The following is a 20,312-nucleotide window of genomic DNA, read 5'->3' as shown; positions in this document are numbered from 1 at the left end:
TCCCTTGATTTAAACTTGCTTCTCTCCATTATGTTCTTAAGGGAGACCTTGTAAATACTGAACATTACAATTATTTGTTACACAATAAATTGGACTAATGCCATCTATTCAAACTAGGCTTAGTGGTGTCTATTTTGTATATTGTTTATGTTCATGCTATCTACTTAAATCATACTTAGGATTGTTAAATCTTTATATCCAATCATAATATTCTGTGTTTACTCACCCCGTACTAACTGAGGGCTCAACATCTGTCAGGCATTAATGTTGACTGTTTTATTAAAAAGAATATTATAGCTTACAAGTAAGTGGGGAAAGTTGAAATTATAAAAATGTATTGATGCCCTTTTGTGTTAGGAATCTACTGTATGCATCATATACCAAATTATGCTTATTATGGCTGAGATTTCTAGACTTTATTTTCTAAATCATACAGTTTGGCTTGTTTGGGAATTACTCTGTGGTTTTTGGAGAAGGCAATGGCACCCCACTCCAGTACTCTTGCCTGGAAGATCCCATGGACGGAGGAGCCTGGTAGGCTTCAGTCCATGGGGTCGCTAAGAGTCGGACACGACGGAACGACTTCACTTTCAGTTTTCACTTTCATGCACTGGAGAAGGAAATGGCAACCCAATCCAGTGTTCTTGCCTGGAGAATCCCAGGGACAGGGGAGCCTGGTGGGCTGCCATCTATGGGGTTGCACAGAGTCGGACACGACTGAAGCGACTTAGCAGCTGTGGTTTTTGGTAGAAATACATTTTTAGTGCAAATACCTTTATTTTTTCTATATCCTCTTCAAGAATCATGGCTTAATCTCCCATTTTTCAAATCAATGACATCCAGATCTTCCTTACTGGGCAACTGCCGACTATCCAAATTTCAGGGCCATATTTTCAATGCTTGTTGTCAGTCTCATTTGAGTGCTTCTGAAATACCTCAAAGTTTAGAATAGAAAGGATTTTATTCATAATTAAATCTGATCTTCCTTATAAAGGTGATTAAAACCTTGTATTATGCGTTCAGAGTTCTAAGATCTAAATCCCAGGGCAAGTTAAGTCAACTTTAATAATACTAGTGTGGATCTATCTCAGAGATTCTAAAGATTTATTGAGATAGTGCATGTAAAAGCTGAATATAATGCCTGACACATTGAAAGCAGGTGATACATATTAGGTATAATCATCATCAATGACTTGTTAATAATATCACCATATACCTAATTGTTATCTAGATACTGAAGTATCTTTCATATTCTATTCTCTTCATCTCCATTTGTATCCAAATGATACCATATGGTAAGAAGTTTATTTCCAAAAAATCAGACGTATTTCCTATTCATCATCTCTATCTTTTATTCCAGTCAAAGTATAAAAGTATGTGCATGTATGCTGTATCTGTTATCTCTCTTTTCTGCTATAAGCTGGTCAAGAACAAAGATCATAGTGTATTATTTTTGAAATCCATATTGAAGTTTACCACATGTGAATATAAAAATTGGTCTGGGTTTTCAACTCTCAACTCAAGAACTGACAGAGAGCTAGTCCTACTTTGTTAAATGCTGAAGATACAATGACTAGCAAAAGAGATGTAAGCCTGATCATGTGGCACTTGCCTTAAGAGAAGAAATGTCAGCTTTTTTTCTTTAATAGCAATGGGAAACACTGGAAGTCTTTTAAATAGGGGTGTGACAATGTAAGATTTGTAATTAAAAGTAAGGGTGGTCCCTGAATCTACAGCAGCAGATAGAGAAACAGAGTAGAGATAAATTACACAGATGAAATAAACAGGACATGAAAAGAAATTGGACATCAGTAGTATCCAGTGATGGATAAGGCAATGGCAACCCACTCCAGTACTCTTGCCCGGAAAATCCCATGGACGGAGGAGCCTGGTAGGCTACAGTCCATGAGGTCACAAAGAGTCGGACACAACTGAGCAACTTCACTTTCACTTTTCACTTTCATGCATTGGAGAAGGAAATAGCAACCCACTCCAGTGTTCTTGCCTGGAGAATTCCTGGGATGGTGGAGCCTGGCGGGCTGCCATCTATGGGGTCGCACAGAATTGGACACAACTAACGTGACTTAGCAGCAGCAACAGCAGTATTCAATGAAAGAGGGGGAGAAAAAGATTATTCCTAAGTTTCTGGCTTATACAACTAGTTGGTCATGTCATTTTTTGAGGTTAACTAGGTCTGGGGAGAAGATGATTTAACTTAGATCCATGCATATGAGAAATATCCAAATTCCCATGAGCCTGCTATCCTACCTACCTGTAAGGGTTTATGCTTTGTGGAAAATTCAGTAGCATTTTTGGCTCAAGAAAGATTTTCAGTTTCAACATGTATGGTCAGCAGAGGCAGGATAGGGAGGATAGAAACAAGGGAATTGGATGAAGGCAGTCAAGAGGCTGCTACTGCTAAGTCACTTCAGTCGTGTCTGACTCTGTGCAACCCCATAGACGTCAGTCCACCAGGCTCCCCCGTCCCTGGGATTCTCCAGGCAAGAACACCGGAGTGGGTTGCCATCTCCCTCTCCAATGCATGAAAGTAAAAAGTGAAAGTGAAGTCGCTCAGTCGTGTCCGACTCCTAGCGACCCCATGGACCGCAGCCCACCAGACTCCTCCATCCATGGGATTTTCCAGGCAAGAGTATGGAGTGGGGTGCCATTGCCTTCAGACTTCCAATTTTAAGATAAATACTAGGAATGTAATGTAAATATGATAAATATAATTAACACTGGTATTATATTTGGAAGCTGTTAGAATAAGTCATGTAAAACCTTTCATCATAGGAATCTTTTTATTTCTATTTCTTTAATTTTGTAAAGGTATTAGATGATGGATGTCCACTAAATTTATCGTGATAATCATTTTATGACATTTATGATAATCATTTTATGACATATGACATTTTATGACATATGTCAAGTCATTATGATATACATGTTAAACTTTTATAATGCTGTGTGTCTATTATATCCCAACAAAACAGAAGAAAAGAAAGTAAAATTGAAAATATTATATGAAAGACTAAGGGTGAATACTGATTTCAACTTACCATGAACATAAAATTGTTAGTATTATATACCATGGCATTGAGTACTCTACTAACAGTATAGAAAGCAAATTAACTTGAAATTTTATTTGATATAATTATAAATCTATAGGAAAATTACAATATCTTTAGAGAGGAGAACTTCTAGTTCATTTGTTTGCTTAATGGAAAAACAATTGGATGAGTTAAAATGGGAAAAGGTAGCAATTCACTGACATTGACAATGAGAAAGGTTAAAAGATAGTTAAATTAGTATGGATACATTATACCAAATTGCTTTACATTACACCAAATGCATTATTTTTAGACTGGAAAGCTTAAATATGTTCCCAATAATGTTATTTCTACACTGTATGTTATAGGATTATAGTTTAACTATGGAAATTAACCAATCTGCTGCAATATCTTAATTTCCACTAAATAGAAACATTTGACTCTTGCTTACAGTCATCCACATCAGCAAGACACCCAAATATTTAGGCAATAGGATTAATCTGGATACTATTTCTTTCCTCATACTGAGGTCTATGTAACTATTTACCAGTCTGAGTTTGTATTTGTTTGTTTTGTTTGTTTTGCAGGATCTATTTTACCTGGTTAACACTTAGAACATGGTGCTAATGAGTCCAAAGAAAACAACAGGATCAAAAAGCAAAGTGTTTTCTGATATAATTATCTGTCTTCTCCACATTAAGTATTTAAACTTTTATCTTTATAGTAATAGTGCTCTTTCTCTTAAATTGCATCAAAACTTTCTGAAATGGTATAAAATAAGGGAAAACCCATAAAGTACTGTATTCTTTATATGATAACACATTCTAGTAACTTTCATGAGTACAAAATTGAGGTTATTTAAAACAGAAACTATTGTCTATTTTAAGTTAACTAATGCTGTTTCAGTTTTACATGATTCCTCAAAGATTCTCAGTGTAATTATTTTTAAATAATGTCTGCTTGTTTTTTAAGACTTCATTTATATATCCCCTCTGACATTAATGACTTGAACTTCAGCTTTGGTTTTACAATTTGTTTCTTATTATTGCAAGTTCAACAGTCATTAGCCATGGTAAATGATATTCAAGCAAAATGAAAAAAAATAAGCAGTTCTGACTTCCAGTTTTCTGTGTGCCACTTTGTGCAGAACATTAACTTTTGTTACTTTTGACAGCATTGTGATTATGTAAGGCAAAAAGGATCTTAACTAGCTGAAATGTAGCAGTATTATCATAGTTCCGAGTCTAAGAACACTGGTAGCAACGGAGAGCATCATTATTCCCACCATTGCATGTAAAATAAAATGTTTCAAAACAGCTCTGCATTCAAAATAAAGTAAAAGGTAAAATAGAAAGCTACTTTTATGGCAAGAGTTTTAAACTTCTAGTTCACAAATATGTAACACTTAGAGTTAGGTTTACTTAATGACAAATAACTAAAGAAAATGTCTAGTTATTTCTGGAAAAGAACATATTTTCCTAAATGACTCATATTTATTGACAGTGGGAGAGTTAGAATTCATGAAAATATTATTCTTTGTCTCTAAGAAAAAAATTGCACTTTCAAATCAAACAGGCTATATGTGCAAATATAAATTTTAGACTGGAAATGGCTTACTCTGTGGGCATTACTGTGCAATACCAATTAGGAGGTGTTTGTGCTGTTTTCTTTGCTAAACCACTATACTTCAACTGGAAAGTTTAAAATTGTGCCCCAATTAATTGTATCCTTTACAGATTGCCTCTTCCTCATTTTAAAATAAAGCAATTTGATTAAGTTGAACGAAAAACCAGATGATTTAAGTGTTTCTATTTTCTAAAGTATATCACTTAGCTCAGATCATTATCCAGAAAAACGATTTAAAATATTACGTTACAATAATTCGTGACAGAACTGTGTTTCCTATTTATGCAAAATACTTGTATGCTGACAGGTCATATAACACTTTTTATTACAGTGAAGTTTATCCTCTAAAAGATAACTTGTTTATTCTCACCTACTTCTGAAGTAACAGCTAAACAGCTGTAGCAACTGAGACTAGTATTTACTTTTCCTTGGTAGTCTTGATTCTATTGTTAAGATGGCGTTGACATCCTTCTAAGTGGTCTCCAATGGTATGGAGTAAATGCCTGCTCCAGCCATCATTTTCATTGTAAACGAATCTTGACAAAGTCAGGTTCCTGTCACAGTCTATCAGCATCACTCACTAAGCTGTGGTGTGACCGTCAGTCCCTTTGAGACTTGCCTCCTTTATCAGGGTCAGCCTGTGGGAAAATCTGAACGAAAAGTTACATGTCAACTAGGTATAAAATAAAATAACACTTAAATATACTTTTACTCTTTTAATGCATGATAGTTTCAAAGACAATTCATTTTACAGATCACTTTAACTTTGTGTTCAATTATTTTACATGTGCTCATGTGCATTTAAAAATATGGTGACCCTCTCTTTTAGAACCTATTTCTTATTAGATATGTTTAGGATTCAAAAATAAATATAATTATTTGGGGTAGGATTTTAATTACTACCTCTGATATATATACCCAAAGTTTTCTTTTTTTTTTTTTACTTAAAGAGAAACAGTAATAACATCCTTCTCCAAAACATTTTTTCTTTCCTATCTAAAAGTTGTGTTCCAAAAAAATGATCTTTATTTCATTAATGATTATCCCCACATTTAATCATTCTTTATTTTTTTTTACTAATGTAATCTTTTTTCTTTGAATTTCTGTCTTGGTAACTTAAAGTTTCAGTTGATTTGTGAAGTAGCATTTCAAAAATTGGGCATTCATATTTCTTTTCTTTTATTTCAGTTTTTCTAATGAACCAGTTACTAAAATTCTACTTAGAATACAGGCAAATTTGTGGTTAGTTCTATTGAATAATCTAAGTAACAATATATGAAATAGGAATTTTCCTATGGTTACACACGAGACAAAGGACCGAATACACCTCAATTTTAAAAAAGTAAAAATCAATCAGTACTTTTTAATAGCAGCTGAACCGAAGTTGCTACCTTAATGATCACTCCAGACTCCACAGATTTCCTCCTCTTGCATTCATAGGAGAGGATGACCACCATGGCAGAGGGTGTTTGAAAAAAAAAAAAAAAGACTTGTAGTGAAAAGACAGAACCTAATGGAGTCCACTGTGACTTAGTGATTCCTATTTGAGGGTCCTTTCTCACCACCAGGTGCTGAGAGAGGAGAGAGAATTACTCAAGGATTACAGATACCTCCACCTCATTTCATAGCTGAATGTCTGCTGTGGCTGAACTGTTTTCTATACATGTTTGAGCAGGGGAAGAGAGGATTGAGGAGGGGTGGCAGAATAGAGAGAGTTGACATCATCAGAACTAAAGGATACACACATCAGGAGAAGGGCCTTAGTATCAAAAGAGCATGAAAATAGAAAGTCCAGAGATAAATCCATGCACCTATGGACACCTTATTTTTTATAAAGGAGGCAAGAATATACAGTGGAGAAGAGACAATCTACTTAACAAGTGGTGCTGGGAAAACTGGTCAACCACTTGTAAAAGAATGAAACTAGAACACTTTCTAACACCATACACAAAAAATAAACTCAAAATGGATTAAAAATCTAAATGTAAGACCAGAAACTCTAAAACTCCTACAGGAAAGCATAGGCAAAACAATCTCTGACATAAATCACAACAGGATCCTCTATGACCCACCTTCCAGAGTAATGGAAATAAAAGCAAAAATAAACAAATGGGACCTAATTAAACTTAAAAGCTTTTGCACAACGAAGGAAACTATAAGCAAGGTGAAAAGACAGCCTTCAGAATGGGAGAAAATAATAGCAAATGAAGCAACTGACAAAGAATTAATCTCAAAAATATATAAGCGTCTCATGCAGCTCAATTCCAGAAAAATAACCCAATCAAAAAATGGGCCCGAGAACTAAACAGACATTTCTCCAAAGAAGACATACAGATGGCTAACAAACACATGAAAAGATGCTCAACATCACTCATTATCAGAGAAATGCAAATCAAAACCACAATGAGGTACCATCAAACACTGGTCAGAATGGCTGCTATCAAAAAGTCTACAAACACTAAATGCTGGAGAGGGTGTGGAAAAAAAGGAACCCTATTACACTGTTGGCGGGAATGCAAACTAGTACAGCCACTATGGAGAACAGTGTGCTGCTGCTGCTGCTGCTAAGTTACTTCAGTCGTGTCCAACTCTGTGCGACCCCATAGACGGCAGCCCACCAGGCTCCCCCGTCCCTGGGATTCTCTAGGCAAGAACACTGGAGTGGGTTGCCATTTCCTTCTCTAATGCATGAAAGTGAAAAGTGAAAGTGAAGTCGCTCAGTCGTGTCCAACTCCTAGCGATCCCATGGACTGCAGCCTACCAGGCTCCTCCGTCCATGGGATTTTCCAGACAAGAGTACTAGAGTGGGTTGCCATTGCCTACTCCAGAGAACAGGGTGAAGATTCCTTAAAAACCTGAAAATAGAACTCCCATATGACCCAGAAATCCCACTGCTGGGCATACATACCGAGGAAACCAGAAATGAAAAAGACACATGTACCCCAATGTTCATCGCAGCACTGTTTACAATAGCTAGGACATGGAAGCAATCTAGATGTCCATTGCAGACAAATGGATAAGAAAGCTGTGGTACATATACACAATGGAATATTACTCAGCTATTACAAAGAATGCATTTGAATCAGTTCTAATGAGGTGGATGAAACTAGATCCTATTATACAGAGTGAAGTAAGTCAGAAAGAGAAACACCAGTACAGTATATTAACACATATATATGGAATTTAGAAAGATGGTAACAATGAGCCTATATACGAGACAGCAAAAGAGACACAGATGTAAAGAACAGACTTTTGGACTCTGTGGGAGAAGGTGAGGGTGGGATGATTTGAGAGAATAGCATTGAAATATGTATATTACCATATGTGAAATAGATTGCCAGTCCAAGTTTGATGCATGAGACAGAGTGCTCAGGGCTGGTGCACTGGGATGACCCTGAGGGATGGGATGGGGAGGGAGTTGGGAAGCGGGGTCAGGATGGGGAACACATGTACACCTACGGCTGATTCATGTCAAAGTATGGCAAAAAACACTGTAATAGTGTAAAGTAATTAGCCTCCAATTAAAATAAATAAATTTAAAAAATACCATGACGTTTAGGGAGCTTGCTGTTTCTGCTAAGTTGTTTCAGTCGTGTCAGATTCTGTGCGACCCCATAGACAGCAGCCCACCAGGCTCCACCGTCCCTGGGATTCTCCAGGCAAGAACACTGGAGTGGGTTGCCATTTCCTTCTCCAATGCATGAAAGTGAAAAGTGAAAGTGAAGTCGCTCAGTCGTGTCTGACTCTTAGCGACCCCATGGACTGCAGCCCACCAGGCTCCTCCGTCCATGGGATTTTCCAGGCAAGAGTACTGAAGTGGGTTGCCAATGCCATCTCCTTAGGGAGCTTAGAAGAGCACAAAGTTAAAGGACATTTTCATTGTCAAGGACCTATGCAATTAGGAGGTCTCACTAGATGACCCCAACAAATGATCAGACATTACGTATCAGGGGATACTCCGGATATAGGCAGCTGTCACATTGTAGATGTCAGTGACCAATAAACACAGCCATAGGAATGACAGTGTGGGCAGAACTTGAGCAGGGGCCAGTTGGATGGGAGAAGACACCTCCCTTTTCTTACCAGGAGAAAGGAGAAGAATGGATGACAAGCTGTCCAAGCCCCTCTGATTTCCAACTACCTGGGTTCTGGGGCTAGCAGGTAGTGATGGAAAGGAGGATGCAGAGTAGTGTAAAACAGAATGGATTTTTGTATGCTCAAAATCTGCTCAAGGTTATTGAGTAGAAGAGGGAGTCTTGACAGAGCATATTTGAAGGCCATAATTGGAATGAAAAGTCTATATTTGCTATCTATCAGTTCTGTTTGATAATCTGGTTGTCTTTAGAGTAGAGATAGCTTCAAAATTTATGGGTTTCTTCCCAAAGTAGTCTATTTCTCTGTATACCAGATCCATCATAAAATATATATCTGATAATACCTTAAAAATATAAAATGGATGCATAGAAAAAAAGCATCTGAGTTACAAAAAGACTAAGATAGTCCATCCAACTATTTACATTTTCAGAAAATATAACTATGTCTTAAAGTTGGGGTAGAGATATAAGCAGGGAATCTCCCATACGTGTTCCTTATGAACTTGAATTTCAGTAACACTGAACTGCAAAATCAGGGTTCCGATGTGGCTCGGTGGTAAAGAATCTGCTTGTCAATGCCGGAGATGCGGGTTCAGTTCCTGGGTAGGGAAGATCTCCTGGAGAAGATGTAATGGCAACACACTCCAGTATTCTTACGTGAAGAATTTCCATGAACAGAGGAGTCTGGTGAGACTACAGTCCATGGAGTCACAAAAAGGACACAACTTAGTGACTAAACAACAATAAAACCTTAAAATCATCTTATTTATCCATGAGAAATACACAGCTTTTACAGGAAAGGAAAGCTAAACACACACAGTCACTTTTTGTATATAAGTTCCATATATTTGCATATATGTAATCATAGATATATTCTTACTATCAATGTAATTAAGCAGAGTGAATAAATTGTTTCAGATTATATACATATATAATAAATAGCTTTTACCTAGAGACAAAATTGGTAATCAGGTGTTAATTTCAATTTTTCCTCTTGCATTCATATGCCCACTTAATCTGGTTGTGGTAAAATGGTACATTTGCTAATTCTTTATCCATCAAACCACACCAAACCACACACATTAGGAGCTGGCCTGCCTGATGCTTGTAGTTACACTACTTAATTTCATCATATAATAGCTGCCTGTGTGTTCTGCTGTCAGTCAGAGCACAGATTTATTTCCACCTGTGTAAGCAGGTGTCTAGCCTAAGATTCTCCCAGTGCTTCTCCACAATCTCTGTTTAGGGTTAGGTATGGGAGATTGTTGGAGAAGGTGATGGCACCCCACTCTAGTACTCTTGCCTGGAAAACCCCATGGACGGAGGAGCCTGGTGGGCTGCAGTCCATGGGGTTGCTAAGAGTCAGACACGACTGAGCGACTTCCTTTTCACTTTTTACTTTCATGCATTGGAGAAGGAAATGGCAACCCACTCTAGTGTTGTTGCCTGGAGAATCCTAGAGACGGAGGAGCCTGGTGGGCTGCCGTCTATGGGGTCACACAGAGTCAGACACAACTGAAGTGACTTAGCAGCAGCAGCAGCATGGGAGATTGTCTCTCCCTTTAATTCTTCCCCCCACAACACATTAAAATATCCATATGAGGTCTAAATAATCAAACAGAAGATGTACTGAGCCTTTTCACAAGCTCATGACCATTTTTCTTGGTTTGGAAACATTTTATACATTTATCAAATGTCTGAGTTTCTGCACACTTGCCTCCACTCCATATTATAGAATATATGTTCTTTGAGGATACTAGGACTAGGTCAAGGTTTATTTGTACTCCAGTATAAAATTAAAGAAATGATGGGATTCCACTAGAATGGAAGAGGAGAGAAGAATCAGTTCTTTTCTGTTTCTCTCCAACTCCCCTTACCACATATTGGGCTTCCTTTGTGGCTCAGCTGGTAAAGAATCCACCCGCAATGTGGGAGACCTGGGTTCGATTCCTGGGTTGGGAAGATCCGCTGGAGAAGGTAAAGGCTACCCCCTCCAGTATTCTCGCCTGGAGAATTCCATGGACTGTATAGTCCAGGAGGTCTCAAAGAGTCGGACACGATTGAGTGACTTTCACTTTCACCACGTTAGGACTTTTCTTATATAGGAAATCTGCTGTCTCCTGTAAGTTTTCATTCAGACTTAATAATAAACTTTAATCTCAAAGATATACATACATATGCATGTTTGTGTGTAGGCTCATATGTAGATATTGGCTTATATCATTAAATATATTGATGTAAAGCAAAGCAGTTGAAAATTATACCTTTAATAAATATGGGCATGTCTTGTTCTGAAATGGCCTATTTTCAATTCTTATTTATTCATGCTAATAGAGGAGCAGGATGTTATAAATTATGCAAAAATCACTTACAGCTGACTTGGTTATATATTGTATATTTTTCATCAGACTTAGTTTCTTAATTGTTTGCTCTATTTATTACCCAAATGAGTTAACATCATGAGTATTTACCAAATGATGATTGGCGGAGATGGCTAGGAGCATTTTACGTAGTGAGAAAATCCAATCTATGGAAAATTCTCATATGGATGATTGGTATTTACCCTTACCCAAGGACTGATATCCCATGATCCAAAAGAGATGTGGAAATAGGTAGTATTTTGTCTATAATATTTTATCAGGAAGATTTAGTCAGAATTTTAACTTTATATTTTATACCTTGATAATGTGAAAAAATAAGTGCTTCTCTACTGATTTGAGAGGGAAACTGAAGTATATTTGGAAAATGTCTCTTTCCCATTTATTAACTAGTAATTAAGATGTAAATAAAAGAATTTGGCTCAACTGAACAGAGAAACAAAAGTAGGTAATAGGTATAAGCAGAACTCAAATTCAGTCCAAAATAATGAATGTGAAAATTTTTCCCTCTTTCATTTATTAGTTAATTAACCTCAAAACTGGGATCTAATGTGAAAATGCAATCCTTGCATATTTTACATGAAATAGAAAGAAAAAATAATTCATTATGTATAAATTTCTAATGCAATTTTCATATTCAAATAACATTTATTCCAATGCATTATTTCTATATCCAAATGGTGTTTAACTCTAATTTTAACTGATAACATAAAAAGTAAATAAGTAATGAAGACTTTTGTACATACTTTGATAATGGAAATATTAAGTGAAAATATTTCAAAAGTTTTATCACTGAATATTTTATTGACATAATATGTTCAAAATGTATATACTTATAACTTCTCCATGTTTGACTAGGACCTTGTTATAAAGTATCAGAAAAGTCATGAATAGAGAAATAAGCTATATAAATTTGTGAAAATAGAAGTGAACTTTTATATCATAATGTAGTAGCAAGTTGGAGAAATTTCTCTTATGTGAGTCATTTTTGTATGAAGCTATAAACTTCCCTTTTTTTTCTTTTTTAAGCCAAAAACTGTCATGATTTCTTGTAAAATAATATAGATAAGATAGGAATTCATTTTAATTGATTCTTTTCATTGTTTAATAAAATTTCTTTGTTTGATTGCTGAAGAATTTGAATTGAGTTTTCATTACCCACTTCTGAACAATTTACTCTAAGATCCAGACAGTATTGAGCTAATGAGTTTGAATTTATATTGAACCTTAACTGTCTTCAGGAAGTAAATGGAAAAAAAATCATGGCAATAACTAAGTATTTATGTCGTAGAGATTTTACAATGAGGCTTTAAATAGTGCTAAAGTATTTAAGTTGGAGTTTTACCAATTTTGCTGTTTCTAAGCATATTATATGAAAAGATGGTTTCTTTTCCTTTTTAAGAAATGGAAACTCATAAACCAACAGGGATATTACAGAAAATTTCTTTCAAGTGGGTAGTTTGTACATTCAGTAGATTCAGTTAAGCAATAAATGTTAAAATAATTTAATCTAAGAACATGCCTACATTAAAATGATATATAAAAATCTTTCAAGGAGTATCCTATTAAGTGTTTCAAGATTCTCTTGATCCAAAACACTGTCACAATTTTAAAATGCATGCCCTCAAATGCACTGTTCTGACTTCGGCATTGGTATTGCCACAATTATAAACTTGTTTCTCTGTAATTGAAAACAGGAGATGTTGATATGCATACATTTAATTTATTGCTTCGATATTATTATCTTTTGTAAAGTGATCTTTGAGTTCTCTGTATTCTATCTAATCAAATTGGGCATTTAATAATTCCATGTTTAGCATTTGCCATGGAATTAAGTTAGGAAACTTAACTCTGAAAAGTGACTAGGATTCCATTAAGCAAGGATAACTTTGCATTCTATAATTATCACTGTGATTCAGGCCCAAGAGGTAATGAATTCTTGAGGTACATAATAAGGTCAATTTTATATTAAATTGGTTAGTCAAACAGTATTAAATCCCACAAATAGGCTACCTATTGTAGGAATGTCATTTTTCAAAAACTACATTCACGTGTCTCTTTCCCTTCTGGTTTCCTCAGTGTGTATGCCCAGCAGTGGGATTGCTGTATCATAAGGCAGTTCTATTTCCAGTTTTTTAAGGAATCTCCACACTGTTCTCCATAGTGGCTGTACTAGTTTGCATTCCCACCAACAGTGTAAGAGGGTTCCCTTTTCTCCACACCCTCTCCAGCATTTATTATTTGTAGACTTTTGGATCGCAGCCATTCTGACTGGTGTGAAATGGTACCTCATAAACGTCATGTATGAAACGAGATGCCAGTCCAGGTTCAATGCACGATGCTGGATGCTTGGGGCTGGTGCACTGGGACGACCCAGAGGGATGGTGTGGAGAGGGAGGAGGGAGGAGGGTTCAGGATGGGGAACACATGTATACTAGTTAAATAATTTTCTATTAAAGAAAAAAAATAAAAAAAAAAATAAAAAAATAAAATATGGAATAAAATATAAAAAAAAAAACTACATTCAAAAAATAGAAAAACAAAAGGAAAATATGGTTTAGGAGAAACTTATCTACTTGAGCTTGTTTCCCAAGAAATCACTTAGCCACTTTCCAAATGTGATATGTTTTTTAAAACATCATTTCAAATTAGTCATTAGAAGATTTGGAATAATACTGTAGACAAATAATTTATATTCATTCCCCACAGGCAGCAGTGATGGTTCTTGGGATAAAGAAACACTGTACTCTTCCCCACCCCAGGGATCTAAGGCTTCTGTTACCCACCCCCGCATACCTGGAGTGCATAGCCTTCCAGTTAGTCATCCTCTCCACCATCTTCAGCAGAGCCACCTTCTGCCAAATGGTACGATGGCATTTTTTAGCACTAAAAATAATAGCTGTAAAAGAAAAAAAAAAGTAATGATCAGATAGTAAAATATAGGACGTAGTTGAAATGTATATTACATTTAGATAGTTAATTATGATAAAGAAAACCATAGTATTTAAAACAAGAATTAGATTGATCAGAATAATGTAGCAAAAAATTAACTGTTTGTATTAAAAACCAATGAAGAGTGGTGAGTGATAAAACATGACACCAAACTGGTTAGTTTTTACTTTAATTTCCCTGAGTGATAAATGGGCATTGTTGCATACAAAGAGGACAAATATTTTTCCTTTGATTGTCATTATTAGAACATTTTTAAATGCTTCAATTTTCAATGATTATGTTCTTAACCATTTTAATTAGTGAGATATACTATAGTTCATCATTCTATTTGAATAGAGAGATGCTGATACATGTGCATTTTTTACAGGACTGGAGCTTCCTTTTATGATGATGCCCCACCCTCTAATTCCTGTCAGCCTACCTCCAGCATCTGTCACCATGGCAATGAGCCAGATGAACCATCTTAGCACCATTGCAAATATGGCGGCAGCAGCACAAGTTCAGAGTCCCCCATCCAGAGTTGAGACATCTGTTATTAAGGTAATTGTTTAATTATACGACTGATTTGGCCAAAACCAAGATCCTCTTAAGTCACCATCACTCAATCAATCCATTTTTCTTATTGCACAAGTAGTTCTAACTTTAAAAAGCTAAGTGATATAGTAAATAGATTATAAGAAAAAGTCACTTATAGTAATTAGAACTATGGGTACAGTATTTAAGCAGGCTGGTTAACTTAAAGTTCTCCATTATATCCACTAAGAAGGAGATGAATTAAATGGTATATTTCAAATTTTGTGTATGTGCTTGAAAGTATGGTTATGTTTATGTTCATGGGTATGTGTGCATATTTGTGCTTTGTTATGAGCCTTGAGGTATGGAAATTAGTATCTGATTTGTTTTCAAAAGACCACAAGGGTTAAATTATGTTTCTGCCACTTAACTAGCTCTGTCATCTTGATTTAACTCGATCTTTCTGATTGTTTCTATACCTAAAAATGGATAATACCATATGGATATAAAAAACTAAACGAAATAATAAAATTGGAAGTTTTTTGTAGATTAAAAAATAAACAGGAATTGGAAGATAACATACAAACATCACATATGTATATATGTACACAATGCTCTGACTCTCTCTCTCTGTATATGTGTGTGGGAGGTATGTTTACATTTTTAAATGGGTGTGTATCTGTATATACTTTTTCATTCATATTACTTTATAATGTATTTTTAAATCAAAGTACTTTAAATGCATTGACAGAATAGACTATTAATTTTTAAAGTAAGTAAAAGACACCTCACACTGCATTATCCATATTTGACATAATTATTATCCTGTTTTTCTGAATATAAAATGTGTGAGTTTAGGGGAGTCTCTGGAGCATGTTTTACATAAATGGCCTTGTTACAATTTTTATTCGTTGCTTGTGGAATGCAGAATTTAATGCCCATTTTAGTATACAGTTTGGTGGTTTCTAATGAAACTAAACATGTTCTTACCATACAATCATATGATTTTTACCCAAAAGAGTTGAACACTGATGTTTACACAAAAATTTGCACATGGACGTTTATAGAAGTTGTTTTCAAAATTGCCAAATCTTGGAAGCAACCAACATGCCCTTCAGTAATTGACTGGATTAAAAAAAAATGTGCATATCCATCTGCTATGACTGTTTTTTACCATTTTGTTAACAATATGGATAACCCTGGAGAGTATTATATTTAGTGAAATAAAGCAGACAAAGAGAGGCAAATACTGTGTCTCTTCACTTTTATTTAGAGTCTTAAAAAATAAAACAAATAAACAAACACAACAGAAATAGATTCACAGATAACAGAAAACAAACTAGCGGTTACCTGAGGGAAGAGGGTTGGGCGAGGAGCAACTAGGTGAAGGGGGTTAGAGGAACCAAACTATGGGTACAAATAAACATGCAACAAACATATGGTGTACAACACAGAAAATATAGTCCATATTTTATAATAATTTTATATGGAGAGTAATATATAAAAATATCAAGGTGCTATGATATACACCTGAAACTAATGCAATATTGTAAGTCAACTGTGTTTCCAAAAAATAAATTAACATTTATTAAATGGGTAAGCCATGGTTCAATAAGAGATCATATGAAAAACTGAAATAGAGAAGTTTATTAATCATGGGACCTGGAGGAAGTATTGATACTTGGCATGCCTCCAGAGACAGGACAGGGAGGTTAAGATGGGGTACAGACAGAGAGGGCAAGGCAGGACCTGAGGCAAATGCCTTATTAGGATCCATGGATGAGTACTTTGGGGTTTCCAAGCTAAGGTTGGATTGGTCAATTCAAACCAAAGAGTAGGGTTTTGGTAAGCCTCCCAGGGATCTTATCTAAGAAGACTGTTGATCACAAGGGCTGTTGAGGACACATACCAGGAACTTATATTTGTTCATTACTCTGGCATGCACTAGCATGAAGGGGCTAGTGTCAATTTAAGGTCCCTGCAGTCCTCTTGGTCAAAGAAAATGGATGCTGAGGCAGTAATACTAGGGAGTAGCTTAGCCAAATTCTCACTACCATAAAGGAATATTAAGACCTAAAAAGAAATGAGCTATCAAGCCATGAAGAGAAACTCAAGTGCATACTGCTAAGTTAAAGAAGCTAGTTTGAAAAGGTTTTGCACTATATGGTTTCAAGTGTAGGACACTCTGGAATAAGTCAAAACTATGGAGATCCTAAAAACAGCAGTTCACAACTGTCCAGGCCATAGACAGGAGCCAGTACATCACCTGTTAGGAACCTGGCCCCAAACACAGTGGGGGCAAGTTAACAAGGCTTCATCTGTATTTACAGTCATTCCCCATCATTCATGTTACTGCCTGAATTCAGGAATGCAAACTGGGGCTCCCAATTATTCTGGATTATAGAATGCTGTATATTTACTTCATTACATATCATAATGTAATAATAATAAACATAAAGTACAGAATGAATGTAATGTGCTTGAATCATCCCCAAATTATCCCCAACCCCATCCGTGGAAAAACTGTCTTCCACAGAACTGGTCCCTGGTGCTAAAATGTTGAAGATCACTGCTAAAAATATCAGTGGTGGCTAGTGGGTGGGAGCAGGGGATGAATAGAGAAGGGAGAGTTTTTATGGCTATGGAAATACCCTGTATGATACTGTGATGGTTTTCGGGTATTATACATTTTCTAAAGGTCTAGTTATTACTTATGTAAAAAGTTGAGTAATATGCAAATAGGATTTTTTTAACATAATAGTGGCTCTGTAAACAAAGAGGAATGGAATCCCTGTCTCTTGTCTCCTGCATTGGCAGGTGAGTTCTTTACCACTAGCGCCACCTGGGAAGCCCCAAAGAAAGATGGGCTTACGTTCCTTATGTAATTTTCAGAAGTACCCTTACCAGAGAAAAATAACAAATATCATAGGAGACCCAGATGAACTAATAAAACATCCTTACATCCTTTCTTGAGAGAATGCCAGTGAATGCTACATTGTTATTAGTCAAAGAACTGAGAAGAGAACTTTTTCAAATCCTGAGTGACTTTTCACTACTAGATAATTTGTTAATTTGTTAATCACAGTATTAATTCAACTTACAATCATTTCTGGTAATAGTTATTACTGAGAACTTAGCATTCTTATAACCTCGCTCATTTGAAGCAGTGTTTAGAAAACTCTCATTATACATATTAATTAAAATTATTTTAGAGGAAATTTTTATTTTCCCCAAAGAAAATGTTTAACTCTTCAGTTCAGTTCAGTCGCTCAGTCGTGTCCGACTCTTTGTGACCCCATGAATTGCAGCACGCCAGGCCTCCCTGTCCATCACCAACTCCCGGAGATCACTCAGACTCATGTCCATTGAGTCGGTGATGCCATCCAGCCATCTCATCCTCTGTCGTCCCCTTCTCCTCCTGCCCCCAATCCCTCCCAGCATCAGAGTCTTTTCCAATGAGTCGACTCTTTGCATGAGGTGGCCAAAGTACTGGAGTTTCAGCTTTAGCATCAACTCTTATGTCACATCAAATAGTGTGGGGCGAAGTGGGTAATTAGAATATAGCCTACAATTTGGTTGCTTGAAAAGATCCTAAATTAAAAGTGAAATGTTAAATACTGAAAAAGATTTACCTGTATTGGAAAAAAAAAAGGTAAAACAAGAAAAAATAGGGATCATCCCTATATGGGAATGTGCTAGTTACATTTTTTATAGTAATGATAAGAATTAAACTTAAAGTCAACCTAAATAAAACTGGCAATAAGAATGTATTGAACAGAAGAGAAGCAAAAACACAGCTCTTAGTGTTACACATATATATATATTTTAGTTGTTATCCTTGCATACTAATTACAAGAACCATGATGATTTTCTCATAATTTATTTTTCAAGCATTAGAATGGGGTCTACAAGCTGCTGAACTTGAGTAAATCTACCCTGCTGTCGATTTTTGTAATGGACTATGAGTTAAGAATGACTTTACATTTTTAAATGGTTGGAAAAAATCAGAAGAAAACTCTTTTATAACACATGAATATCATATGGAATTCAACTTTTGGTGTCCATAAATAAACTTTTTGGAACATAGACCCACACCAATTTACATAATGTCCATGACTACTTTCACATACAGAGGCAGAGTTAAATAAAATATTTGCCAACCTGTTTTTTACAGAAAAAAAAATGGCCAATCCTTGAGTTTTGATGAACTCAAACCCATGTGAATCTTAGGCTGTGGTTAATTGAAGCAGCACAAATGAAACTCCCAAACAATATAGAGCAATAGGACTTGGTATTGAAAGAAAAGAAGAAAAACATTGAAGGAGAGAAAATTACATAGGTGAGGACAGTTCCAATATGACATGGTTATTTGCTTTAAATGAAAGCCTCCAAGACAGAGTCTGCTAAAGTATTGAATTTAGATTTTCTCTGGTTGATTGTTTTGGACTACTGTAAATATTAGTGCAATAACTTTGAGGAGGGAGGAAAAGGACATAGGATGTTTACACACTAGTAATTCTACATTAAATCCCTAATAGCTAAATGTCTGTAAGATTATATCAAATTACTACAAGTTCTGATTTGGTCTATTATGTATCAGATTGAAATCCATGTATGTTTACTGTTTAATATTCACAGAACTTGAAGAGTAGAGGCTTTGAATGTTCAGTTCAGTTCAGTAGCTCAGTTGTGTCCGACTCTCTGCGACCCCATGGACCAGCACACCAGGCCCCCTGTCCATCACCAAATCCCAGAGCCTACTCAAACTCATGCTCATTTAGTTGGTGATGCCATCCAACCATCTCATCCTCTGTCATCCTATTCTTCTCCTGCCTTCAATCTTTCCCAGCATCAGGGTCTTTTCAAATGAGTCAGCTCTTCGCAACATGTGGCCAAAGTATTGGAGTTTCAGCTTCAACATCAGTCCTTCCAATGAATATTCAGGACTGATTTCCTTTAGGATGGATGGGTTGGATCTCCTTGCAGTCCAAGGGACTCTAAAGAGTTTTCTCCAACATACTAGTTCAAAAGCATCAATTCTTCAGCGCTCAGCTTTCTTTATAGTCCAACTCATACATGACCATATGATACATATATATGTATCACAGTCATCATTGTCATCTATAAATGACCACCAAAGCCTTGACTAGACGGACCTTTGTTGGCAAAGTAATGTCTCTACTTTTTAATATGCTGTCTAGGCTGGTCATAACTTTTCTTTCAGGGAATAAACGTCTTTTATTTTCATGGCTGCAGTCACCAGCTGCATTGATTTTAGAGTCCAAAACCATAAAGATGCCACTGTTTCCATTGTTTCCCCATCTATTTGCCATGAAGTGATGGGACAAGATGCCATGATCTTTGTTTTCTGATGTTGAGCTTTAAGCCAACTTTTTCATCTCCTCTTTCACTTTCATCAAGAGGCTCTTTAATTCTTCTTCGCTTTCTGCCATAAAGGTGGTGTCATCTGCATATCTGAGGTGATTGATATTTCTCCCAGCAATCTCGATTCCAGGTTGTGCTTTGTCCAGCCTGTCGTTTCTCATGATGTACTCTGCATATAAGTTAAATAAGCAGGGTGACAATATACAGCCTTAATGTACTCCTTTTCCTATTTGGAACCAGTCTGTTGTTCCATGTCCAGTTCTTCTTCTTCTTTTTTTTTTTTAACTTTACAATATTGTATTGGTTTTGCCATA

At 36.0% G+C, this 20,312-nt stretch overlaps 1 protein-coding gene across 2 annotated transcripts in view; it reads left to right on the top strand.

Moving 5' to 3' along the window:
- Positions 1 to 20,312, top strand: part of DACH1 (dachshund family transcription factor 1) — a 478,390-nt gene that overhangs the window by 312,036 nt on the left and 146,042 nt on the right. Inside the window, exons 4-5 of one of the 2 annotated variants that reach the window (XM_027557664.1) lie at positions 13,858 to 14,013; positions 14,468 to 14,640. In XM_027557664.1, coding sequence (XP_027413465.1) covers positions 13,858 to 14,013; positions 14,468 to 14,640 — 329 coding nt within the window. The remainder of the gene's footprint in view (positions 1 to 13,857; positions 14,014 to 14,467; positions 14,641 to 20,312) is intronic. The other variant, XM_027557665.1, reaches the window with a different exon arrangement.

Source organism: Bos indicus x Bos taurus, chromosome 12, assembly GCF_003369695.1.
Source record: "Bos indicus x Bos taurus breed Angus x Brahman F1 hybrid chromosome 12, Bos_hybrid_MaternalHap_v2.0, whole genome shotgun sequence".
NCBI lineage: Eukaryota > Metazoa > Chordata > Mammalia > Artiodactyla > Bovidae > Bos > Bos indicus x Bos taurus.
Note: the sequence above shows the minus strand (reverse complement) of the source record. Positions and strands in the feature narration are given on the sequence as shown.